Source organism: Oxyura jamaicensis, chromosome 14 (genome assembly GCF_011077185.1).
Source record: "Oxyura jamaicensis isolate SHBP4307 breed ruddy duck chromosome 14, BPBGC_Ojam_1.0, whole genome shotgun sequence".
In the NCBI taxonomy this organism is placed as follows: Eukaryota; Metazoa; Chordata; class Aves; order Anseriformes; family Anatidae; genus Oxyura; species Oxyura jamaicensis.
Window position 1 is genome coordinate 13,280,600 of NC_048906.1, and position 25,772 is coordinate 13,306,371.

At 49.7% G+C, this 25,772-nt stretch overlaps 2 protein-coding genes across 7 annotated transcripts in view; both read left to right on the plus strand.

Annotated features, from left to right (window-relative positions):
* The window catches only part of LOC118174227 (UPF0488 protein C8orf33 homolog), a 31,074-nt gene extending 12,619 nt beyond the window's left edge, over window positions 1-18,455 (plus strand). For 5 of the 6 annotated variants that reach the window (XM_035339427.1, XM_035339430.1, XM_035339429.1 and 2 more), the window contains exons 7-8: window positions 15,127-15,177; window positions 16,294-18,455. The gene's annotated coding sequence lies outside the window, so the exon portion shown is untranslated. Of the gene's footprint in view, window positions 1-9,751; window positions 9,801-12,315; window positions 12,407-15,126; window positions 15,178-16,293 lie in introns of all 6 variants that reach the window. The other variant, XM_035339426.1, reaches the window with a different exon arrangement.
* A 2,592-nt stretch (window positions 18,456-21,047) lies between these two features.
* LOC118174225 overlaps window positions 21,048-25,772 on the plus strand; it is a 15,927-nt gene continuing 11,202 nt past the window's right edge. Inside the window, exons 1-2 of the mRNA XM_035339422.1 lie at window positions 21,048-21,267; window positions 22,988-24,098. Coding sequence (XP_035195313.1) covers window positions 23,228-24,098 — 871 coding nt within the window. The 5' untranslated portion in view covers window positions 21,048-21,267; window positions 22,988-23,227. The remainder of the gene's footprint in view (window positions 21,268-22,987; window positions 24,099-25,772) is intronic.

A 25,772-nucleotide genomic window follows, 5' to 3' on the forward strand; every position in this document is an offset into this window, starting at 1 on the left:
AAAAAAAAAAAAAAAAAACATTTTCAGGTTTCCCTTCATTTCCCACCGATTCCCTGTTCTCATGGGAACTGAGCACTTCGCTCCTTACAGCCAGAACAGAAGCAAGTGAACGTCCTCAGAAGTGACAGTAAAAAGTGCAGGAGGATGAGATGGGTAAAGGCGGTAGGTGAAACAGCAATAAGCAGATTATTTAGGAAAGAATGTACTCGGAGGGTTTATTGCTTCATTAAACTAAATCGGAGTGGGGTTATTCTCAGGTTGTTTTCAGAAGCAATGAAAAATTACTGGTGACAGATGGCAAAGAGGCGTGGGCTTCCTACATACTGGAAAAATAGATAGCCAGCCAATCTATGGTGCCATGGGTGGTGGAGCACATGTTCATGTTAGGACAAGGCAGGAGTTGGAAATCTTTTAGCGTCACCATAGATTTAGAAAACCCACAGTGCCATCTTTGAGCCACACAGTGGTGAAGGTTTTTATTTATAGAGCTGAAATCCTCTCAAGGCCTGCTATTGTGCTGCTTTCCAGATGCATCTGTGTCATTTTTTTCAGCATAAAGGCTTGTAGGTAGAGAGGGTATCTGTCATTAGACTTCTGGAGCTTATGTGCCTGAAAGTTTCTCTGCTGCTCCTTTTTATTTTATTTTATTTTTCCCCAGCTGCATCATTTAGTCTAAGAAAAGGTAATCCGTCTCCCAGATCCGCGTCTCAGGGTGCCCCTGGCATACACAGTCCCTTGTAGCACCACGGGAATGGACGAGGCCGGGAGGGATGTCCAGCAGCCAGCCTGGTCAGCTAGACCACATTGCCCAGGATTGAGTCCAGGCAGGGTTTTAATAATTCTGTCTAGATAAATCCTCTACGTACATGTGTATATCCTCTAACACAGTAATATTTGAACATGTACATAATAAGGAAGCCAGGATGTCCCAGCAAGATGATGAGAGGTTCAGTAGCTTTCAAGCCTGTAACAGGCATTTATTTACAGGTACAGAATTTCCTTCGCCTTGACTCACTTTCCCTATCCTGGCAGCTGGTGACATTTAAGTAACAGCTATATTTGTAGTCTAGCAGATTAGGATTTTTTAACTTGCAAGATTTAACTTCCAGTTGGCTGAAAAATCAATTGTGGCGTAGCTTTCACGTGATCCACAAGCTCTGCAAGAATCTAGCATGTTCCAGCAGTTTGTAATGTGAGCCAGCAATCAGCAGCGTAGATGTGCATGGATCTGCCCCACATATTACAAGAGAAGGACTGATGGAGACCGAAAAGGAGAAGAAATACATTTAATCATTTGTGCTTTTTTAGCTTGTAGGAGGTATTGTGGACTTGATGGACTTGATGTCTGGGAGGTGACGGAAGAATATTCAGAGAATAAGTCAATATCATCATCCTGCACTCATCCCCATTTTTAGGCTTGTTGAATGATTTCTAGTTTCAGTAGTGGATGTAAAATTCATGTTAAAGAAGGTATAAGATGACAAATGAGCAGGATTATTAGAATGGCGGAGGGTGGAAATTTACATTCTTCTGTGGAATTTTGCTCTTGAAAGACTATCCAGGCTTCAAGTTTCAAAGAGCTCTGCCCCAGATTTTGAGGACTTTGTGCAAGGATATTTCAGCATTTGTGTTATTTGTAAGCTGACTATATTGCGTAGGTTACACATTCGGTATCACCATCACGCCTTGTGATGAGGCATCTTTAATTGTGTGGCACTTACTCATACAGCTGGGTGAGCCAAGATGAATAAGGAGGATATGATCAACTTGAGAAGATATTTGGTTCTTTGGGGAAAGGAGGAGGGAGAGTTGATGTTATTTGAGGGAAAACCGATGAATGTTTGGCACAGTCTTGGCAACTTTTGGTATTTCCTTTCCTGGCTATTCAAATTAGGCACTGTTGGTGAGAACAGGCAGACCGAGGAGATACTGCTGGAGTTTCATTTTCAGCCATGAAATGTCACTACCTGTTTCGCTACCTAAATTTCACTGTCACTACCTGTTTACTCTTTCACGGCTATGGTTAGGAAGGTCACACCTTAAGCACCTTTGTCATATCTGCTGCATCAAATCTGGGTATCATTTCAGTACATCTGTCCTTTGTTTCTAGTTGTCTGCCTTTGTAGTGAGTTTTACAGACCTCCAAAAGGCCCAGGAAAGGTAACTGGTGGCAGCAGCAGAATAAAATGACCATAAACAGGCAAGCAAGCTCTTATTCGATAAAATCAGTATGGTTTCATCCTCACAGTTAGCCATGACTATCAGTGCTCCCATGCTGGTTCTCAGATCAGCACGTCAGTTTGTCCTCAGAGCTTTGCTTGGAGTGTCGGTGTCCCAGCCCTTGACAGATAGGAGTCTCCTTAACTGAGAGGAAATTTTGATCACGGTGTTCTCTCTGTACTCTACTCAAAGTGTTACCAGATCTGGAACAGTACCCGTGCCAGCCTCTTAAGGTGAGCAGAAGTGACCTCAGGGGTATTCACACTATCTAACTTCAGACATTTAATTTAGGTGCCCTGAGAGAGAGAGGTGTGATTTAGAGCACTGAAGTTAGGAGCAAAAATAAAATGCCTAATGTAGCCTGGATTAAGGGTGTGATTAACCATGTACCAACTCCCTTGCCCGTAGCCTGCACCACTCTGGTAATTCATGACATTGCCACTGAAAAAGAAAATAAGATTTGCGAGTGCAGACTTGCAGCTTAGGAGTAGCAAAGTGCCATGGTGCCATGCTTGTGAGCACTTTTAAGAGGCAGGGCCTAAACTGTTAACCTGTCTAACTTAAGACATACGTGGCAGGAGAAATCCTGAGCCCAAACTTAGGTGCCTACAAGTTAGATGTCTAAAGTCTGAGCTAATTAACCATGGCTTCCTCTGTAGACAAGGAGAGAAACAGGCATCCTCAGGGGTGACTTATTTTGTGGCTCAGCATCTCAGATCAGATGGATTGCCCTAGCTGGGCGGTGAGTCCTAGCCCTCTTTATGGCACAGCATAGCGTGGGTTAGATATACTCGAGCTGGTGGGGGAAACAGGCAGTGCAGCTCTGCTGGGATGGTACTCCGCTCACACCGATTAGCTCAGCATTCTCCCTAGCAATTATTTTAAATTGCTAGATTTTAGATTGCTTCACAGTTTGCAGGTCACCATTCTAGAAGGTTTTTTGCCCATTTCCCGGGCTTTGCAGGTTCTCATGAGAGGGGCAAAAATGGCCAACAAATCTGCATAATTGATACGACCAACAGGTTAATGATAATAGTAATAATAAATCAGGAATCTTCCCACTAAATTTAGGGTTTTCAGGACATACTTATGTTCTGGAAAGAATACATCCCATTTAATCACCGTTAAACAAATTAACAAAGAGATTAACTGATTAACAAATGTATACTTTAGCCTTAAAATGAAATGCCTATTTTTTGGACAGGGTAGTTCTTGTGATTATACTGTGGTTTAAAGGCAGTACAGAAATGGACCTTTAAAGGTTTTATGATGTGTTTCTACAGTAACAATAGTGCAAAGAGAAATCTGCTGATGGTAAGAGCGATAATAATCCTTTTCACCGATTCTGGAAGGAAACACTGGGATTTTGTTATTTCTTTTTTGTTTGTTAACACCCATTTACATTATCATAAGCTGCTGAACTGTTGCAGCTTTACGAATTTCTCCTTTTCAGCTGAGCTATCTACAGCAGCAATCTAGAGTCTGAGCTGAAATTACACCAATGTGAACTTTGTTATGGTCTATTAACGCATTTGCTTTAGGTTGTTTGAGGAAGTCCTTAGTTCTGAATAAATCTTTCCCAACATCAATAATAGCTAAAGCACACCTGATAGACAGAAGGTCGTCTTCAAGCGAACAATTCAAGTATCATCTTGTTGGTAGTGATTGAACACTGGCATATGATTTTCCAGTGGCTTCTGTGGCATCTTTTTTCCAGTCCAGTTGTTAGCAAACACATATTCTTATTTCAGTTTGGTCCCTAACAGAGTCCTGGCACAAGCTGCGGAGTGACCTGTCACTCTCCATGCCATGTCTTTTTTGTATACTCACATAGGATTTTACTCTCTAACACTGTTGATTTTTGTGCTTTTATACAATCACCAAATTCAATTTAACTTCAGAAAGCATGAATCTAAATTTCAAATGTGTCTGGGAGAAAGGCAGGTAAAGAGAATATGGCAAAGTCTGTAAAGCTTGAAGGATGCAGAGAAGGTGAGCTGAGAATGGCAGTGCCTGCAAAAATGGGGCTTAGCCAGCAAAACTCACAAGCATCAGATTTAAAGCAAAGAGCCGCACTCACAAAGCACATAGTTTAATTGTGAATTTCTGCCAAAGAATGATAAGGAAATCAAATGAATTTATTGTTTTTAAAGAACTAAGTACATTCATAGAAGTTGGGGCCATGACAGGCTCTTAAATATTTCCATCCCTGGTTGCAATAAGCCAGAATCATGAATAAATGTCCTTTGTGTCTTTAGTTTATATATATTATATATATATATAAAATCTTGTTATCTTGCGTATGTAATGTCTTGGATTTCGACTGAAAAAGACTTTTCAATGTCCACTTTCCCTCAGAAACTGGAATAATTGATAAGTAAACTATTTCGTTGGTAGAATGGAGGCAGGGCATGGCAGGTGTACTGAACATTTAGGCTTTGCAGTCCTGCCCAGAAGGATGAGTTTCCTCAGTGCAAACACGTAAGGTGAACTTGCAGATAAACCCAGAGAGCCATTTGTTCCAGTCTGCCTCACTTCTGATAAACCAGGTTTCAAGATCTTCTGGTCATCAGAAGGGAATTCAGCATGGTTGCTAGCTATCCAAACCTCAGTAATGAGCAATGGTATGAGCATTTGTAGTGACAGATTTACAGTTGATCGTATATCAGTCTTCAGGTCTGGGACAGCTGAAGGGCTTTGTGAGAAACGCTGCTGCATTACAGAGGGCTCTGAAAGAGTACACAGGCCTACAGCAAGATGCAGAACCAAGCTAGGCTGAACCCTCTGTGGAATCATTATAAGCCTTAAAGTAATGTCCTAGACAGGTTAATGAGTTCCTTCTTCCAGTGGGTCAAAGATAATACTTGCTTGAGATGGATCAGGTGGGACTGACCTTTCAGCATTTGGGAGCTGATGGTGAGGTAATAATAAAAAGTATTGGACTCTTTTCAGATTCCTGGTCTTTGGTGAGTAGAAAGACTCAGGGCTCAATGGTCAGGGCTTAGCAGTTCTGGGTTCTGTTCTCCGCTTATCTGCCTCAGCATGGGTAAGGCTCATTGTCGGCGTTATTTTGCAGAGCACTTTGAGACAGCCCTCAAGACCAGGTTGGCAAAGAGAAATAGCACAGTCTTCAGATGAACTCTGAGGAGCCATCTGGGGACACTACCAAGCATAAGGCCCACAGGTTGCTCAAGGGCTACCTGCAAAGCTTTTGAATGTGTTGGAGGTAGGTTGGAGAGTACATTGTGCTCCTGGGAAACACAACCGCAGCCTGCCTTCTGACAACGAAGCCAATTCGCCCATCCTTAAGAAAGCTGTAAGGAAAGAGCAGTACGTGGCTGCACGGAGAGAAAAAACAATGGCCCACCTAAGCCTTTTAACTCTCCAGCCATCATATGAGGAAGGTGAACGACAAGGAAAAATGAAAGCTTGTGTGCAGGTGCGGAGAGGAGAGGTGCCAATTAATACTCTGAGGTGGCAGAGGCAGTTTAAGGTGACTGAGACAGAAATAAAATGATGAAAGGTCTTTCTAAGAAAAAAACATGTATGCCTATGGCACATCAAGTTTGACAAAGGTGATACAGACGTCCAGGAGATGAGGCCTTGGCAGAGACACCAAGATAAAGCATTGGTATATATGAAGTAGGTGGAAATCAAAAAATATTTTTGATTTTGCTCAGAGCTGGCAGGAACCAATTCAAAAGTAGAGAAGGTGATTTTCTGCTAGTCCTGTTCTAGCAGGAACTGGAAGAAAAGACTTGATGGCAGTGTGAGAACAGAGAGAACTAGAGGACTGTGAGGAATAGAGTAGGTCAGTAAACTGGAAAAGCAGATGAGTATGAAATGTAAATGGGAGTGTGACTGAGGAGGAATTGAAGTATTTTGGGTTAGAAAGCTAGATAGGACCAAAGTCTATGGAACAGGGTCTGTGTATTTATGGACTAGCAGTAATGGTTTTGTTAGGGATGGAAGACAGGAGTCAAGATGAATTTGAGGAGTCGTGGGACAACAGGGTTGAATGGAGAAGGTCAAGAGTAGCTAAGTGAACTTCCCCAGGATGAACAAAGAGTGTTGAAGGCCATCTCAGTAGCGGATGACTGGACAGAGGGTTGCTAAGTCCAGAAGACCTGCAGGGTGGGGAGACCAGGGCAAGTCCAGAGGGAGATTGTGAGAAGTGACCAGGAAGAAACTAATTGAGGGGAATTGCCCCAAAGTGGTGAAACACTCTGTAAGTTTTATTAAAATTCCTCATCAGAGCTGCACAAGCTATCATGTGCACCCTTTTAGTCCACAGCAAGTCTGAAGATCTGTGTGTTAACTTAAATCACTCTCAAACTGTTCTAAGCTATTTTGCTTTGAAACCAGCATAGGCCTTGGCTCGGCTGACTGGCAGCGTGCTAAGATGTAGTCATTTGGTCTCCTGTAGGAATTCTGAGGAAGGATGGAGCAAAATCACCACAGCATTTTGGCTATGTCCAGTGGCAGTGGCACATCTGTGGGTGCCAGTTCCTTGGCTGGCCTGAAGCTGTTTCCATGTCTGCTCCTCATCAGACACCTTTTGGATTTAGAAAGCACGTCTGTGAGAGCTGGGATAGCTGTAACGACATGACATCTAGTTTGTTAAATCCTACCGGGTGTGAAGGAAGTGTTAATCCTGTGTGTAACTGTTTGGCAGCGGGTGTTGCTGTGGTTCTCCTACAAACTGTTCCCAGGGGAGCTGGCAGTTTTGAGCTCAATGCCACCAGCACGTCAGACCCTTTGGTCTGCTCCTCCTGGATGCTTTTGTACAAGTCCTGCCCTCACACAGCGGCCTCTCCTGCTGAGTGGTGCCCCTGTTTTTTCTGTGCAGCCCTGTCAGTGGGCAACACTTGGTTGCATTAGTGGAGCCAGGTGGAAAACACACATCTCTTGAAAGCTGTCATCTCTGGTTTGAACCTGTCTTTGTCCCAGCGTCCCCCTCCACATGCTGCCACAGCCTGCTCTCTCCAAATGGCCTCAGCACAGCAGCCAGTGGCTTTGGGCTCCTGCTCCCAAAGGCAGGTTTCTGTGGTATATGGCCTGCCTGGCCAGCACAGCATCGAGTTACAGTCAGGCCCCCGCAGGAATGCAGGACCCTGCCAGTATGACCTGTTCAGATATCCCAACCAACAGCAGGAGTCATTGACAGTCTTTAAACCAGAGAGGTCAAGTTAATGTCACGGCGCACCTTTGCCAAAAGGAAGGCTTCTGAAAGTGCAGTCTGGGGGAGATGGCTGGATACGTTTTTCCCGTCTGTTCTGTATTTTTCCATTCCTTTGTTTGGTTGTTCTGTCCCACAGCTCAGCACTAACCTGCTGAGAAAACATCAGGTTTTGTATGCTGGAGGGCAGTAAAGAAGTCCAGGTCAGCCAACCTTTTCACTGGTGGCTCAGATGGTCTTTTGGGGTGGGTGGTAGCCCCTGGCTGCTACAGGATGGGTAACAAAATACAAAGAGACCTCTGGAGGGCAGACAGTGCTCAGTAAAGAGCCCTGATAGCAGTAAGTCCATCCTTCGGGGAGGTCTGCGCCTTGAACAAGTTTTCTCGGCTCAGGTCCTGATCAGCTGCCTAGGCTTGCCATTTGAGTAAGGAACATGAGCCAGCTCCCATGCGAGGAAATTTAATAAGCCACAGCTGTGCCTGGAGACAAAAGAAGCGGATTACTAGGAGCTGAGTTCAGAGGTTTATTTCACAGGCATATGAAGAGTGACCCTGAAGGGTGCCTGCTTGCAGAAAAGCCCTGTCTATGAGCTGACTTGAAATGAAAACCTGCTGTTAACAGCATCAGCACACAGGCTGCTGGACTTGCAGCTGATCCAGCATAATCCAAGGGCTAGGAAAACAATCTAACACATCCTTAATATCAAATACTAGTGTGAGAGCTCAAAAGTCACTTGTATTTCTGGTTTCTGTTTCATAGCTCCAGCACAGGGTTTCGTTGATAGGCTGCAGGACTGTCTACACCGTCGGTGCTATTTGCAGTGAGCAAAGCAAGGGGAGTTGGCTGGCTTCAGCCAGCAGACCTGCAAACTGACTCCCAGCCTCTTGTATCTCTGACACAGCTCTCTTTCTTAAGTTGCATTCATTTACAGGCTTATGGCACAGGCACGATGAGTACAGAACATGCAAGGCATGGTAAAGAGCCCAGAAGGTATTTGGAGATTGGTTAAACTATGATTTCTGCGCTGCTTGCATCTTCTGTCTACCCAAGAACTGAGTCTTTCTGAGCTAGATCCTGTGATGGGCAGGGGATGGCAGCAGGCCCTCCAAACAGTGTAATGAGAGAGGAGTCACAGTGAGAAGCTATCGACAGCAGGGGGCACAAAAAATAGCAGCAGCTTATAGTTGTGCACAGGATCAAAACGGATATATTGCGTTTGAATTAAATCAAATTAGAGCTTTGTTCTTTTCTCCTTACGACTGTAAAATGGGTTCTTTATTTGAAGCTTCTTTTATTTATTTTTCCTCTCTTTAAATCTTTTTCTTAGTACTTAAAAATCAGATGCAACTTCATGATCTCACTGGAATTATTTCCTTTGTTATCCCAAATATCAAAGGATCAAATAATCCCTCACCTGGGGATCAAAGTAGTCAGTATTTCCACTGAGAAACTCTGTGAACCCTTAAAGAAATCCATGACATCATTTCACCCCATTCTATCCCAATTCACTTTTTTCTATATGTGCCATGTTTGGTGAGTTTAATAGCTGAGAGGACGCTATCCAGTGCATTGGGGTATTTGCATGCACCATTCAGCTGGAAATGGGGAAGCCGTGTTAACATTGCAGGCACTGGTTAGCAGAGGGAGGGGATTCCCATTTCGCCTCAGCAGCAAGGTATGTTTCTTCAGTGCAGGAGGGTGAGATCCAGCTCCTGAAGACCTCCACATATCTGCAGGCAGCTCTGATGGGTGCAGCTGCAGGGGAGCATCATCTGACTGGGCTGCAGTGCAAATGGCTGTGTATCATTAGGGTTTAAACCCTTTATATCCAGACACCTCTAATATTTAGTTACTCTAAATGTATCAGTCATCGTGTCTTCAAGAATGTTTGCAGGTTTGGGAGCAGCTTTATTCTTTGTTGTTTCTCTGTGTGCACATCAATCACATTAGTGGTGTCTTTTAGAAGGATGGACAGTGGCTGTTTTTGCTCTTTTTCCCAAACTCTGGAGCAAGCAATACCAATTTGCAGTTTTCTCATTGTTGCTTTTTCAGGGGACCAAAAAAAAAAAAAAAAAGAGAGAGAGAGAGAGAATGACGAGAATGACTTAGCTCTTGGGGTGGTTGTGTAGCAACATAAGTGAAGGACTTGCAGTGGATGGGATGGCAAGCACTTTGCCGGGTGGAGTGGCCGAAGGCAGCAGATTCTGCTGTTGAGAGCAGGAGGGTTCCGACTGTGTCTTCATGATGTTTGTGGTGTTAATCATAGTGATGACCAGGAAAGCCCCAGTGCTTAGTAACCTTCTTTCAGAGAAAAGGGACAAGTCAAGTTTGTTTTGTTTTGTTTCTGAACAGGAGAAAACCACTCCTCCTGGAAGCACTGAGAATATTGTGGAAGAGATTGGTGAGTTGGGCCAAACTCTGAGATTATGGCCAGAGAAATCTTTCTCCCATGCAGTTATTTGCTTTTGCCACTTCAGCCAGGAGTGATGGTGAAAATACTCCTGGCTTTGCCATCTCATGCATGAATATCTGCACTCCCAGCCGACTGTTCAGATTTCTTCCTAGTTAGCACCCGGAGTCCAGCTGCGAGTGCTGTGCATTGCCTGCTAGGCAAGTGGGCACTTTCCTGCAGCTAGTTTTCGAAGGAAAGGAAACCTACAGGGAAATCAAACAAAGAGCTGTCCCGGGGCATTGGTTTCATGAGGGGTTCACAGGCCAAAAGACTGTTTTCCTGAACACTGCAGTTATGCCTGTAGGGTCCTAAAAATGGGGTCTTGAGTAAAAGCTGCTCACTGTCCCACTGGCCTAGCAGATAGTCTGCAAGGAAGCGTGGCACTGCAGCTGGCATGCCCTGGAGAGCGTGGTCCTAGCCCTGACCCACCACAGCCAAGGACTCCTAAGAAAGCAGATGGCAGTGAGGGTCTGGATATTTTTCAGTCTTGCCTTCCTTTTCTTCCCATTGGTCTCCTCCAGCCATCCACCCACCCATCAGTGGCTGCAGCCACACCACCAGCACCCACCCAGTAGCATCCCAATGCCCAACTCTGCCTGCCCTGGCTTTGAAGCTCTTCCCTAAGCTTTTTCCTCTCAGCCTGATTTGCAAATACATTATTGATTTATTGATTTCAAACCCAAATTTTATATTCTTCCCTTACAAACTGACCCTTCCTTCATGTGAAGGCAATGAGACCAGAAGTTGAGACTTCAGTGGGCAGAGCCGGTCAGATGGAGGTGGGTTTTGCCAGGGTGAGAGCTGAGGGGGGGCTCGTGCTTATCCCAGCCCTTCTGCAATCAGGGGGTTTCAAAACAGCCCTCAACAAAATGTAGTTGAGACCTGCTTTGGTGGCAGCTTTTGGAAGCTTTGGTTTGTTGCTTATGTCCACAATTGCAGCAAGTATTTTTGAACAAAATGAAGTAATTAAACCCATGTTTTGTTTTACAAATCTTCTGTTGCCAAAATACAAACATTTATTAGTAACAAGATAATCTTAGTGCAGATTCTGGTCTTACATATTTAAATATAATATTTAAATATTTAAATATTCAAACATTTCCACTTCCAAATCTACTTTTTTTCTCCCTTACCTTCCCCCAGGTGTGGTTGTTCCCTCTTAGCATTTTGTGGGAAAACAGAGGTGACTCCCACTGCCCCCCTGCACTTGGCATCACATCTGCGGGGGTGTGCTCTAGATAGACACAGTCACCTGTGATTAAGAGCATTGCCGATGCACATATTTAAATACTTCTGTAAGGTTAAACACTTAGTCCTATTGTGAACATCCCTGCAAATGTCTGCCTTTGGTTTGCAGCACCTATAGAGGATCTTTGAATCCCAAGGATCCACTCACCAAAGGCTTACTGAAAAACAGCTCTCCAATCTGCTAGGCCATGTGATGGATGATTTGACCAGCTCCACAGCAATTTAGTATTGTGTGTGCCGAAGGGAAGGAAGCCCTCATAATTTTAGTTTCCTCTGTTTTATCACACACAGGTAAAGCCACTTCACCCACTTCCTTCCTCATTTTGTAAACCCTGCAGATTTGTGTTTGGAAACCACACTTTCTTTATATGCGTACTTATGCTAGATGCACACACACGTACATATTTAACATAAGTACATATACCACTTCACAGTGGTGAAATGTGTGTGAACACAAGCACAAGCACAGATTTTCAGTTCACCAACTGGCAAGGAAGGGCCTGAAAAGCAACGAGCTGATGGCAGCTCTCCAAAGAGGGAGTCATTTCTGGCCATTTGGGTTTGTGCTCTTCTGTGCTGTCTGAACCCATGTGAGAAATACAGCAGGTGAAGTGCTTCTTAGGAAAGCAGGAAGGATGGCTTCAGGTTCTGAAAGAGGGCACGCTGTGTTCATGAGCGTATGCAGCATGGAGGAGAAGGTAGGCCAAGAGCTAGGCCATGAAGCCATTCGGAGACCACTGCTGCTATGAGCACACAAGAGCAGCGATCGTGTTGGAAGCCAGTGACTCCCTTGTGCTGGCTGTGTGGGGCCGGGTACAGTCCTGGTTTCAGAAGCCCCTCCTGGTTCTTGGAGAGTGCATTAGCTCTGGCCTCCTGCGCTGTGCAGTGGTTGTGATCTTCATGGGGATGATGTGCTGGGTTTCCAAACATACCACTCAAAAGGAGGCACCAAACTAAAAAAAAAAAAAAAAAAAAAAAAAAAAAAGTATAATCAAGCTTGAGATAATGAAGTCATTTTCAACCAAGGAAAGAGGGCTCGAGCATACCTTTCACAACTTTTATATGAGATTCAGCACTCGGGGTGCCGTTCCTAACCTCTCACAGCACCTAATCCCCACCAGCAGCTATTGCCAGACAATCCCCCGGCCCCCAGGGCCTGCTGGAAACTGGAAGGAGCTTATCAACAGAGGTCTATCTTTCTTTGTCCTGCTTCCAGAGCAAGCGGTTCAGGAGACGGTAGACACAGATCTCTATATGAGGAGAAGACAGCGCCCGACTGCTTCCAGGAGATACCGTGAGGGTCACTGGTAAAGACAGTTCTCCATGAGCACCCTTGTTTTGGCTGTAGTTGTCCTTGTCACCTCCTTCTTTTCTTTCCTTGCTCTTCTGGACTCTTTCTCCTAAGCTCAGCCATGTCCTTTATGGGTTCTGGGGTGAGAGGACAACTGTTGGTGGCTCCGTGGGGGAGGTTTGTGGTGGCCCTGGGACAAAGGGTGCTGCTGCAGGAGGCAAAAGCAGCTGCAGGAGTGGGCTAGGGAAGGGTGAAGTTATGGAGATGGGGAACATGGAGGAACACAAAACAGTCCTGAGATACTTCTCCTCGTTTAATGTAGGGCAGGGACTCTGGCCATGTGGGAGGAGAAGAGGTGAGGAGGAGGTAGTATCTTTTTCTTCCTTGCCATGGGCCAGTGAAGGGAGTTTTGCATGGGTGGCCCAAACTGGCTGACATGTCAGCAAGGCCCCGTGTGGCCTCTATCATTCACTGTGTATGTGTCTGGGGAGCAGGACAGGACCTTGTCTTGGGAACCTCAGTGGGAATGGAGGAGTCTTTCCTAGGGCATTGTCTCTGGGTGGCAGCTGGGCCCTTGATGGAGCCCAGAGTCAGCATCATGGTGGGCTGCAATGGCTGTGCCAAGTGCGACCCTGGGGACGACACCATATTGACTGCAACTGTAATGATGGGCATGCATTGTCCGAGCTATCTGTGCAAAGACGGTGGGAGCTGCGCTTTTGAGACAGAGACAAAAAGTTTTACTACTTTGCAGAGCCCCTGTGCTGCAGGCTCATCTCTAAAAACGACCCATGCTGATAGACTAGAGCTGAACAGCTGTGTTACAGTGGGCTCAGTCCAAAGTTTACCATCACCTAATTGACAGGAAAGGAAGAAATTACACCTGTGGAAACTCCATGTGGGCTCTTACAGCCTGGCAACTGTCTGTCTAGTTTCCCAGCCACTTCAGGAAATAGGAGAGCAAAGGGGATATAGGGTTTCTGAAAAGCAAACAAAAAACAACAGAAAAGCAGTGTGACTACCTTTTTATGTTGTGTAGCCACTAAAAAGCACCTGCTTGAGATTTTTTCTTCTCTGTTTCAGTGGTCAATGCTTATGCACTCAGAGAACATTTCTATAAACTGCAGCTTGGGGGAGCTTGGTTTCACGCTGCAACACTGCAGTAGTGCTCTCTGTCTGCTGTAACACGCTGTATAGATGAATGTATGTACGTATATAGATACGTGTGTATGTATTCAACTAGAGCATTCTATGCTCACTTCCACCTGCTTTAGCATGCATTCATTTGTATGGGTTTCACAAACCAAATGCAGCTGAAAGTAGTTTACACGTGCACATTTATTGTTAGGTATTCCCACAGAGGGATATTTGTGAAGCATTATCTGTATACCATATATGATGTCATATACAGTATGTCTTGTGTGCATAGTATGTGTATGTAATGACACAGTTTAACCTTGCTTTGTCTCTGTGAGGTAAGTCATGCCAGATCCTGTCATGGCAATTTAGAGCTGACACGGAGTCCCTAAGCATCAGGTTATCTTGACAGCTGAAGTAACCTTCTTCAGGCACGTAAAGTATCTGCTAGTTTATAATTATAGCCCTTTCCTCAGCAGATGCACCAGTGCTATGTCAGTTCAGAGGAAAGTGGGAAGAGGGTGGTAGGTGTGGGACTCCAGTCAGCAGTGGCAATCATGACCTGCCACGTTGTGGGGGCAGCTCGGTGTGACCTGCTTCCCCAGAGCTCTGCTGCAGGCAAAACTGTGTCCTGGGCACAGTGCTGAGACTCAACATGGAACAAGGGTCTGGCTGCAGGGCTCCATCATGGAGACCCTCAGCCAGTGCCCAGGAGTGGGCAGACGTTCAGGCAGCTTCCCCTTCTTGTCTTGAACACGCAGCAGAAGGGGCAGTACATTCCCCAAGCCCATCTTCCAGGAGCTAATGAGCAGGGAAAGAGACATCCCTTTCTGCCAGGGTTGCCTGTAGTTGAAAGCAAGAACTTCTCATGCTTCCCAGAGTCAAGGCTTAAGTGTGTGTTTTGACCCCACTTTGAAGTAGGTACAAATGTTCAAGCACTCCCTGGACAAACAGTCTCAGCTTTTCATAGCTGAAATGCTCTTCAAGAATGGGCAGCGGGCCCCTGCATGCTGGAAGGGCCTTTGGCAATCTGATCTACTGTGGCTGTTGGTTTGCTCATCTGTACTCTGTCACAGCTTAGCCCTGGTTTTAATTCATCCCAGTGTAAAGTCCAGCTTGGGACATGGAAGTAATTTGGGTTTTACACCAGTGCAACGAAGATGAGATTTCAGGCTGGAGCTGTCAGTGTACAGAGCTCTGCAACTGGACTGGCAAAGAGCTGTCAGGTTGAGCTGATTCTCCCTTCTCCCCTTCCCTTCCTCCGTATGGCAGTACTGATGGCAGTATTACCCCAATCCAGCCTGAGCATCCCCAGGCTTCACTGGTGCCCTGAGCAGTGATGCTGAGCAAGTGGCCGCTGCAGGCAGCCTCCCACTTTGTTTTCCCCAGGGTCCTTGCTCTGAGCTATGTCCTCAGGCCATGAGCAACATTGGCAGTACTTACCTGCAAGCACTGGGCTGTGGACCACCACTCTACCCTAACAGAAGTGTCGTCCCCTGCAAAGGTGATGCCCCTGTTTTACTTCTCCTCTTGTTCAAGACGCATTTGTATTCCCCTCGCTGACTGCCTGCATGTTTTTGTTGTGTTCTTTCCTTGCAGGCCTGAAACAGCCATCCAGCCTGAGACCGACAGTACTTAGAGAAGTTGCTGGTAAGTGTCCTCACTCACTGCCTGCTTTATATGGCTCCATCAGCTAACGGGGTCAGTGACACCCATCTGCTGCCATCATTTGGTGTGGCTGTCCTGCCAATCCCCCATGTCCCCACTGAGAAAGGCCATCTCCCCTCCCTACTCCCTCCACTGCCTTTTGCCCACACTGCCCAACTCCAAGGGGTCTCCTGAGGCACACTGCAGGCCACGAGGGCTGGTCTGATACCCTGACCTCAGGCTGTGCTTCCTGTTACACCAGAAGTAAGGCTCGGTGTCCCATCGCTTTCTCCTGGCCTGCATGTTATTGCCTCCATGCCTGGACTTCACGGAGCCCTTTGAACCAGCCGCTGGATCACTTCACATGGCTGCGGATGCATTCACCCTAGTGCACAGCAAACTCCCACCCAGGGCCCAGCAATGGGCTAAGAGATGGTGGAAGCTCCTGTGTTTGTCAAGGTGAACAGAAATCCAGAAATGTTCTTTGTCTCTGTCGCCATTATTGCCATCTTCCTTGAAGTGAAACTAGCCCTGTGTTGGATGCTTGCTCCGGGAGGGCAGTTTAGATGCACACCAGTAGTGTCCAGTACCAGTGGAGTTGCCTCTGGGATCTCCCTGGCCTCCTGCTGCCACAAGGGTCAGGTTTTCTGTAAGACCCAAGTCTGTCAGACTTTCTAGTATTTTCGGGTGCCTTGTGGCATCCCCAGCAGAACCAGACGCCTGTGTTTAAGCATCTAAATTGTGCCCTGTCTTCATCACGTTTCCCACATAGGCTTGCAACTGACATGTGCCTTATGTGCATGTGCTCTGGGTGTAGTGCAAAAAAGGATGGCCCTTCCTCCAGCATTGTAGGGATCCTGGCAGTCCGCTGCTTGTGGACAAAGCTGGGAAAAGAAAGGGAAGGGAAAGGAGAAGGTGGAGGCCACAGTCTGGAAAGGAAGGTCCTCCTGTGGTGCAGTCAGCACCAGCATGGCTGGGTTTGCCTTCCTACCAAGGTATGGCCTGACAGCACTTATTCCTCCTCCTGCCAGTCTCTGTGCACTTCCCACTCCTGCAATTTGTGTCTTTGGGAACCACCTTCAGCCCAGCCTCATTACCTTTCCTTCTCTTCCTCAACAGCTCCAGCTTCCATGGCGTGTGGTGGCAGCTTGCAGAACTTAGTGGCATCGCAGCCCTCCTGGAGGAGACCTGGAGTGAACCAAGGGGTTTGGTGGGGTGGGATGGGATTAGGGCATCTTTATAGGAGTACCTGGGTGAGGGGAGGAGGAACACTTAGCATTGCAGTTCTGCTGTGGGTAGGGCAAAAAGCTTTCCCTGTGCTGAGGTCAGGTCAGGTACATTTGTTGTTTCTTGAGAATAAACACCCCATTCTGTTTGTGCAGCTGCAGTCTTAATCAGAAATTCACTGGCTGGAGACTGTTGCTCCACAGCAAGCCCTTCCTTGCTCCTCTCAGCAGCCACAGCTTTCCGCACGGCTGGTGGGCCTGGTAAGCACTGACACTGAGAGAAAAAGCTAATGCCTAAAAACAGAAGGCAGAATCTCAAGAAACACCAGATGACTTGGCCTGGCCAGTTTCTGAGCACACCACTAAAGTAAGTGCCTGCTTCAGGCACTTTGCAGAATGCAAAGCTATCCCACAACCTGAGAACTGCTGGCACTGACAGCTGCCTGGCATGACCCTTCTGGCTGAGCAGATATGGGGTCTGCACTGGTGACACCAGGGGCTGGCAGCGCTTCCTACCATCGGGGTGTCCAGACCAAAGCTGTTGCCTGCTGCTTTGGTTCAATATCTGTAAACTGATAGAGAAGGCAGAGAGCGTTGGGGCTGAGCACTGGAGCGCTTCTTTGGAGTGTTTTCCCTTTCAAAGCCCCCTCCTGTTTGGCAGCACTGGGAAGTGACACTGTGAGGCAGTGACAGAAGCTCAGTGTGGAAAAAGGGTCAATATATCGGGTGGAAATGTTCTGGGTACTGAGCCATCGTGTGTAACCTGCTATACCCCATCCACCGACTTTTTCAGTCTTTTTTTTTTTGGCAATAGAAAGACTGCCCCCAAATATTGTACTCCTGGGCTGGCAGACAGGCACACGAAGGAACATTTGCTAACTGCTCCTTAGCCGCAGGCCTTTCACTGTGACACATACCAGTGGGACACATGGGAAGCACAGTGCTGGCGAATTTGATCTGCCAAGAAAAGGAAAACGAACAAGCAAAGAACAACAACAGCAAAAACCTCTCTGCAGATCTCTCAGTTTGTAAATTTGTGGCATTTCAGCCAGCAAGGAGGGAAGGAAGAAAGGTGAAGTAGATAAACAATGAGGATTTCCATGGGATTTCATCTGGAGCGGATGCAGGCGAGCAGCATACAGGTGCTGAGAACAGCCTCCAAGAGGACAATAGCTGTCAGGGTCACCCTGCATTTGGTGCTGTCCCTCCAGGCAGGGACACACCTGTTTGGTGCTGTCCCTCCCCTGGTGGCGCACACAGCCCGCAGGGGATGGCTGCAGCTCCTGGAGCTCTGCCCCAGCTCCCCTGCAATCTTCCCAAGCCTTGACATCTGATCCTGGGGGTGGGGAGCACCCTCTGGCTGGGTGCTACGAAATTCTGCCTGAGGACTTGGCATTGCCCCCCAGTGGGTGCGTACCACCCTCCACCCAAGCAGTAAACGTCTGTCACCTCTCAGCCTGCAAGGGACGGGCCAGTCGCTCTAAAAGTGCTTTGCTGGAAGCGGTGAGGTCTCTGGATTCAGGAGGGCAGTGCATGTTAGACTTGCTTGCAGCAGTAGCCTTAGAGGCAGCACGCGCTAGGCGAGAGGTATGCCAGTGCCCTGCAGCGTAGAGTAGCAATGAAAAGAAAAGATCCTGTTACCTGTGGGTGAGGGGGGGAGCTCAGGCTGTGGCAGCAGAGCAGGCGGCCGGGCAGTGCTGCTCCCTCCACAGGCTCAGACCACAGCAGCTCCTCCACCTGCTCCACAAAGGGTGGTGGGCGTCCTGCGGAGACGTGGCCAGGCTCAGCTCCCTGTGGGCTGGGGTGCAGCCCAGGACCTCGCACCTCCCACGTTTGCGCAGGCGCAGCTGGAGCCTGGTGCGCAGCGCAGCGGCAGCAGCCTGGGGGATCGGGTACGGCTGCACTGTGCCGAGCTGGCATTGCTTCGGGGCTGCCTGGAGGTCTCCCAGGGCAGCCTCCAGCAACATGTGTGTGTCTGCATGCAGCAGTCAGCTCATTCCTCGTGCAGACCGCAGGTGATCAGAACAAAACCAATAAACACTGAGCTCCTAGTGCCTCCTGCCTGCTTTAATCAGGAACCTGAGCCTCATTGCCCATCTCTTTGCTTCAGCTCCCCACGCCCTCTCACTGCTCCGTGTGCCTGGTGGCACCTTGACCACCGCCATCTGGCCAGCACAACAGGGTCCCCATGGCCAGCACAAGAGGGCACCCATGGCCACAACTGACCACCCAGACATGGTAGCCACAGCTGACCACCTGGACATGATGCCCATGGCCACAGGGAGCCCCTGCACCCCTCGGTGCTGTGGTGCAGTGGTGAGCACCCACCACCAAGCACCCTGTCGCTATCACCAGAGCCACCATCCTGGGTCTGGCCACGTCCCTGCCATCCTTGCCACCCCGCAGCAAGGCCCGTCTGTCAAGGTACAGACCAGCCATGCTCCAAACCCCTCCTGACGCAGCTTCCTCTGCTGAGGCTGTTTTTGACACTAGAAAAATGTGTCCTTGTATGTCATCTGAACTGTCCGTGTTTTTCCTGCCTTTAATAGCTCCAACCAACAGAGCTTATTCAGAATATGGGTATGAAATACCTTCTGGCATCACAGCACGTTCTCCTAATGAGGTGGGTAAAAGTTCTGCATGGCTGCAGACACTCAGCCCAGGGAGCTCTGCCTCAGCAAAGCTGCGCTGTGCTGGATGCTGTGCTCTGTGTATGCTGGAGAGCAGAGACGTGGCCGTGCCCAGCCAGCAGATACGGACACCCCTGAAAGCAGTGAGAGTCCAAGCTTTCCTCCCCATGGTATGGCCCAGGGCCAGCCAGAACTGCCGGCCCTCATCCTGGCAAAGTGGACACAAGGAGAATTTGGGCATCTGCAGCAGTGCCCGAGTGCATCAGCCACGACTGGGACACAAGCAGGAGGCACGGCCCAGGCCCTGCCCCTCGCCTGGGGCCCTGTGGCTCCCAGCTCCCCGGAGCAGCCAGCAGAAGATGAGTTCAGTCCCCAAATCACCCTTGTTCTGCTTCCCCGCAGCTGGGGGCTGTGGGGAAGGGCCTGGCAGGGAGGAAGGCACTTTCTGAGTGCTCAGACTGAGCGAAGCAAGCCCTACGCCAAGCACTCGGCAGAGGCAGGGGGCACTTGTGGGCTGGGACCCGCTGCAGGCAAGGCCAGGATCCTGACTGGGATTGTGACATCCCTGTCCACAAAGAGATGAGTCAGGGCCCCTCGGGTGAGGGTGTTTCCCCTCCCAAACAACTCTCCACCATCCTTTGCGGTTCAGTGATTGCATAAACACAACGTCTCCAAACTCTGATAGTTAAACTGAACAAAACGTGCCAGGGAGAATACAGGCTTACAGTACAAAGGTGGAGATGTTGGGCAGGTCGGGGACAGCTCTCCCAGCAGAGAGCTCAGCTTGGCTCCCCGTCAGTGTGTAATGTGCCAACCACTCTCAGATCTGAGCGGGGCCCACAGTGCAGAGCTCAGTGCACAGCCACACGATGTGGGACCCTGCCGCTAAAGCCTGGCCCCCACCCGGGCAGGGGGGCAGCCACACAGCCTGGACCAGCAGTGATGGGAAGAGGCTGGGCCTTGGGGCACAGCACCACGTTGCAGACCTCACCAAGTACATATCATGCTGTTGAGGCTCTGTCTCAGATCAACCCTCAGATCGAGTACAGTGCTCAGCCCCAAGCCCCAGTAATTAGCACCATGTACTCCAAAGTTTGTTCGGCACTCAGATGGGAACCGCTCCAGCACCGCTTTGGGGACACTGCCAGTCTGGCAGAATTGCAGGATGCTCGCTCTGAGGCTCGTCTGCTGCTGCGGGCACAGAGCTGGGGCTGCCCTGCGCCCCCAGGAGCCCTCAGGGCAGCACCCTTCCTCTTGTGGCTCAGCCCCTTCCCACAGCTGCTGCTCCGCTGAGGACACAGGGGGGGACGGCCCTTCTGGCAGAGCTTCCCTCTTGCTGGAGCCCTGGCGTCCAGTTACAAGAGGGAGGAAGACACCGGGCTGATGAGTCACAGAAGCCCACATTTGGCCCTGCAGCAGGAGCAGCTGATTTCTGTACTGGTTGCTGAGCAGTGAGGACAGCCTGCTCCCCGCAGCCTGCCCGCCCCACCAAGTCCTGCGCCCACAGCAGCAGGGCAGTACCCACAGGCCTCTCCCGGTGAGGAGAACCATGGAAGGGCCTGGGCAGCCCCACGAGCACGTGTGGGGAATCAGGTCCTCAAAGTTGGTGGGGAGGAGGAGTTAGGTTGGGCCTGCCCCTCGCCAGGGAGTTGGGTCCCAGCACCACATGGAGGTGAGGAGGTGGTGTAATGCCCCCCCGGCCAGGAAGCAGCATCAGTGGAGACAGCACTGGGGTGCAACGGGCTGTGGGGGCTGTGAGGACCGGTCCCCTGGGAAAGCTCTGCCTGTGCCACCAGAGCAGGCTGGGCAGGGCCACCCAGCGCTGTCACGGAGCCCTCTGGGTGCCGGTTCCCATGCTGGGAGCGATGTGAGGAGGGACGGCAGTGCTCTGGCAGTGCTGGCTGGGGAGAGCTCATCCGGGTGGGGAGGCCACAATGCCTGCACATCCATCCGTCCGTCCGTCCGGAGGGAGAAGGGCCGGCAAGAGCCACAGAAGGAGCTTCTGGGATGCGTGCGCTTATCTGGGGGACGGAGCCTTGTGAGGGGCTGCCAGCGACCTGGGGCAGGCGTGGCTGGCGTTTCGGGTGGGCACAGCACGGCTCGGCAGTGCCCGGCGGGGGACGAGGCCTGGCCGGGGCCCGAGCCCTCCCCCACCGGCACCGCTCCCGCCCCGCCCCGCCCCGGTGCGGTCCCGACGGGCGCGGCGGCGGCGGCGGGTCCCGGGGCAGCGAGCGGCGGTGAGTCCCCGTCCCCGTCCCTATCCTCGTCCCCATCCCCATCCCCGTGGCGGCTGCGGGCCGGGGCTGAGCCGGAGCACGGAGCCGTGCCGGGAGGTGCCCGCTGCTTGCCCAGCTCTGGGCTCCTCCGTTCCTGCTGTGTTCTCTCGTTCCTCGTGGCTTTCTTTGCATCTCACCCGCAGAGGGGAGCTCCCCTTTCTTTCTCTGTCCTGTAACTGAAATGGGGGCAGAAACATGGAAATAGGGCACCGGCACGGATGGGCTGCTGCAGAAGTCGGTGAGGTTTCTTTCTCTTCGGACCCAGAGCTGGGCAGGATCGAGAGGCTGCCGGAGGGGGACGGTAACAGAGAGTTTGTAGAAGATCCGTGCTTGGATGGGAAAAGAGATATTTTTGGTACCAAGCACCTACCAGGAGAGAGGGCAGCTCTGGGGCCCGTCCCATGGCACGGAGGCACGGGGCACACGTGTTGCTTCTGGGTCTGGTGTTGCCTGAGAGCAGCGGAGGCTACGGGGTGCCCAGCACAGCAAGAGGGGGAGGCATTCCGGGGCAGAGCAGCTTACCATCACCTCTCCATCAGGGTCCTTTCTTTTCTGGCTCACAGCAGTTTCATTTTTATCATTTTTCATTTTTATCGTGGTTTCTTCCCTTTTGTCCTGAGTGTGGGCCAGGTGCCAGCTTTCAGCGCGCAGTTAGCACAGCCAGCCCCGGTGGCAGCGGCAAGCCGGGCCAGGCTGGCCTGCTGGCTGCTGCTGTCAGTAGCCAAAGCCGTGCTGCTGTGCTACTGCTGCAGCTGGCACTTAACTAAAAGGACTGCAGGCGTCCACCCACACAGCAGTCACCCCCGTGACAGCCACGATGTGAAGGAATTGGAGGGTTATGTGCACTGCTCACCCACCAGCCCCAAGGGGATACGGCCCCACAGCATGCAGAAGAAACCTCTGTATGTCCAGTCTTGGCTGCCCAGGTTGCTGGACTAAGGCGGGCTGCACAGAGTTTACCTGAACCCCTCAGGTGGTGGCATGAGGGTGTTCATGGAAACCTCTGTAAGCGAGAGGACAAATTTTACTTTTATGTATTTATTTATTTATTTTTCACAAGCATCTTTATTTGTCGGTTTCACACCACTTACTCTTTAGACCTGGCTTCAGGAATGATCGAGTCGTGTGCTTTCTCACCGAGATATCCATACGGGGAAATGGTGCTGCAGATCCTGTGGGGTGCGTTGCTGATCCGTGCGTGGCTCCCCCAGCCCCTTGGCTGCATCTGCTGGAGCTGCAGCAGGGCCTAATTGGTTTGGTGGTCCGTGGAGCTACTCTGCAGTGGATGTGACAAGATTCTGCCACGGTCATCTGTCCTCCCCTGCATGGAGAAGATGGTTACTGTCATCTTCAGTGCTGCTTTAACAACGGTTAATTTACGGTTAATTTACAGTGCTGCTTTAACAACGGTTAATTAACAACGGTTAATACAGATACCACACAACATTAAGTGTTCCTGCAAATCTCAGAGATTTGAACACTGAAAATGGCTGGCTTTGTTCCATTGCAACCACTGTTAGGAAGCTTGATAAACCTCTGAAGAAACGCGGGGAGGAAAAATTAGAGATGTCCGCACATACTGAGGCTTTAAGGCCATTAAATTGCACTGCTGTGTTTCTGTGTTTCCTAACTAGTTGTTTGTTTGTTTGTTTTTTCTCTCCCCCTCCCTTTCCTCTTAAAGGAGCTGAGCTGGGAAAACCTTGTTCAAACCATACCTTTTCCAGTCTGATTTTTGTGAGACCGCTGCTGTGCTTTGCAAACCGGAGCTCTGTAGAGAAGTGCCTCTTCCAGCCAGCAGCCAGGTTGGAGGCCTTGTCTTGCTGTCCTACAGCAGCCCAGCAGCAGCAGTTTCTTTCTGTGCTGTCAGGACAGGCTTTTGCTCCTCTAGATCAGAACTGAAACAGAAATCCCAGCTATCGTCATGGGAGATGTCTGTCTGGTTGGATTGATGGTGCTTGTGTACATCTGGTTTCCCAAGGTTCCTGCCCAGAATCTCATAAAAAACCCCAGGGACCAGAACACAGAGCACACCCTCCTGATCAATGAAGTCAATGCCGACTCTCCAGGAGTGGACACTTCTGAGTTTGTGGAGCTCTATCACACCAGTGGCCGAACGGCCCGTTTGGATGGCTACTATCTGGTTTTCTACAATGGCAATGGAAACCGAGCTTACAAAGTTTTGAACCTTCAGGGCAAGGTTACTAATGGCCAAGGGTTCCTTCTCATTGGGTCCCCTTCTGTGAACCCAGCAATAGTGATTCCTAAGAACACCATCCAGAACGGCCCCGATGCGATCGCTCTGTACTATGGAAAAGGGAACTATAGGGAAGGCATGGACGTCACAAGTAGTGGACTGGTCGATGCCTTGGTCCATAAGACTAGGGAGATGGACAGAGCGGACACTCTGGTCCGTGTACTGACTCCTGGCAGAGATGCTTTTCTGGAGGACTCCACCTTCAGGACCATGGATGAGTCAATAGAAAGGTGCCGCGGGGCAGATTCTCAGTGGATCTTCCAAGTGGCCGTGCCCACCCCAGGCACAGACAACCACTGCATCCTGACTTCTCAGCTGAATGCATCTGCTGTCCTGATCAGCGAGGTCCATGCTGCCTCTTCTTCCGAAGATTTTGAGTTCATAGAGCTTCAGGGTCCCCATTCCACCATGCTGAGGGACATCGTTCTGGTGCTGATTGATGGTCGGACCAAAGACATTTATTTCACCATGGATGTTTATGGCAAAACCTCATCGGATGGGCTTCTTCTGCTTGGTCCAGCGCAAAGCCAAGCCCCAGGTAAGCACTGCACTTCCATGGCTATCTCGGCACTGAGGGAGCCATCGGCCAGGTTTGGGGCTGGAGGATACTGTCTCTTTTTATTGTGCTTTGGCATTCTGATAGATGGGTGAAAACATGAGCTCAGTGGCAGATGAAAGAGCTAATACTGCAAATTGAAAAAGAATCACATAAAGCAAATAAAATATTAGAGGAGAAAAATGGAGGTCTTATGACACCGTATAAATTAATTATTTGCTTGCATCTTGTCTTGTGTGGTACAGTGTCTTAATCTCATAAGGATATATTAGGACTGCAGAAATTCAGAGAAGGTCAAGGATGGTCAGTGCTCTGGAAATGTTTCCACAGAAGAAGCAGCTAAGTATGCTAGCGCTCTTCAGCCCAGAAAAGGGAATGCTTAGGAGTGCCACGGCAGAGGTTTTAGAAATGGGAGCAGCCTGAAGAGGATGGGCAGGGGTTGATTGATTGCTCTTCCATCTGGTACAAGAACTAAAGGGCATCAGAAGAAGCTAGAAGGTGGTGGTTTCGGGACAAGTGGGTGGAGGCAATGTACTTCACAACAGGCAGAGCTGCTCAGGCGAGGAACCTTGTGAAAGATGGAAGTTCCCAAGTGCTTAAGGGGAAACCAGGAAGGTTCACGAGAGAGTGAGTCCTGTCGATTTGCCGAACACACACAGCTGCCTCCATCTGAGAAGGTTTCTGAGGTAGAGTTAGACACAGACAACATTCAGGGGAAGTATCGTGTGTGTTCGTTGTCATCTTCCCCAGATACCTAGGTATGGTTGGGGTCAGTGGGAAGTGGGCTTCTGCTCTGACCCATCCTGGTGTCCGCAGGCACCTGGGGACGTGCTGTGCTACACCAACACAGACACAAAGTGTCAGGAAGGACCTGGTTTGTGCCAGGGGACGCCATCCTGCTGCTGGCCAGCCTGGCCATGCCATGTCCCCTTCCCCACCCGTGGCTTGGGGCTGCTCCCAGCAGACACGGGCTCCCCCCAGAAAAGCAGGAGGGTCGTTCTCTCAGTGTGCCCTGACCCATCTGGGCTGTGCTGCCCTTGCTGCTTCCTCCTAGAGCTTCCAGGCCACCAGCGGGGGAGGAAACGTCTCATTATTTTGGGCACTTCGGAGGAAGATGTTGCCAGCTGGAGACACTGACTCTGCAGCTGTCTTGTGCAATTCCCTGACTCATGATTCCTGAGTCAGGCTGTGTGTTCATCGCTCACAAACGTGGTTCCCATCTGCAATTCATGAAGTACCCAGAACTGTTGTTTTGCAGTCAGCAGACAGGATGCTCAACAAAGTCGAGCAAAGCTCAGACGATGGGGGAAGCTGAAGTGCGATGCACTGAGGTATTGTCTCTGTGGCAGCTCTCCATCGCGTTTCACACCAACGGGCTTAGCCCCAAATAATCCTGAGCAGAAGAGCCCATTCTCTGTGTGGGCTCTACTCTTCCCACCAGAAAAGCTGCTTTGCTTCTCCCTGGGGGCTGCCAGCAGCTGGTAGGCTTGGGGGGCTCCAAGGGATGCAAGGGCACAGCCAGCTGCAGGCTGAGCAGGACGCTTCTGGGGATGGCGTTTGACTGTTCCTTGAGGCTTCCTCAGGTCAGGAAGGAGGCTGGAGATGCACTTTGGCCTTTTTTTTTTTTTTTTTTTTTTTTTTTTTTTTTTTTTTGGG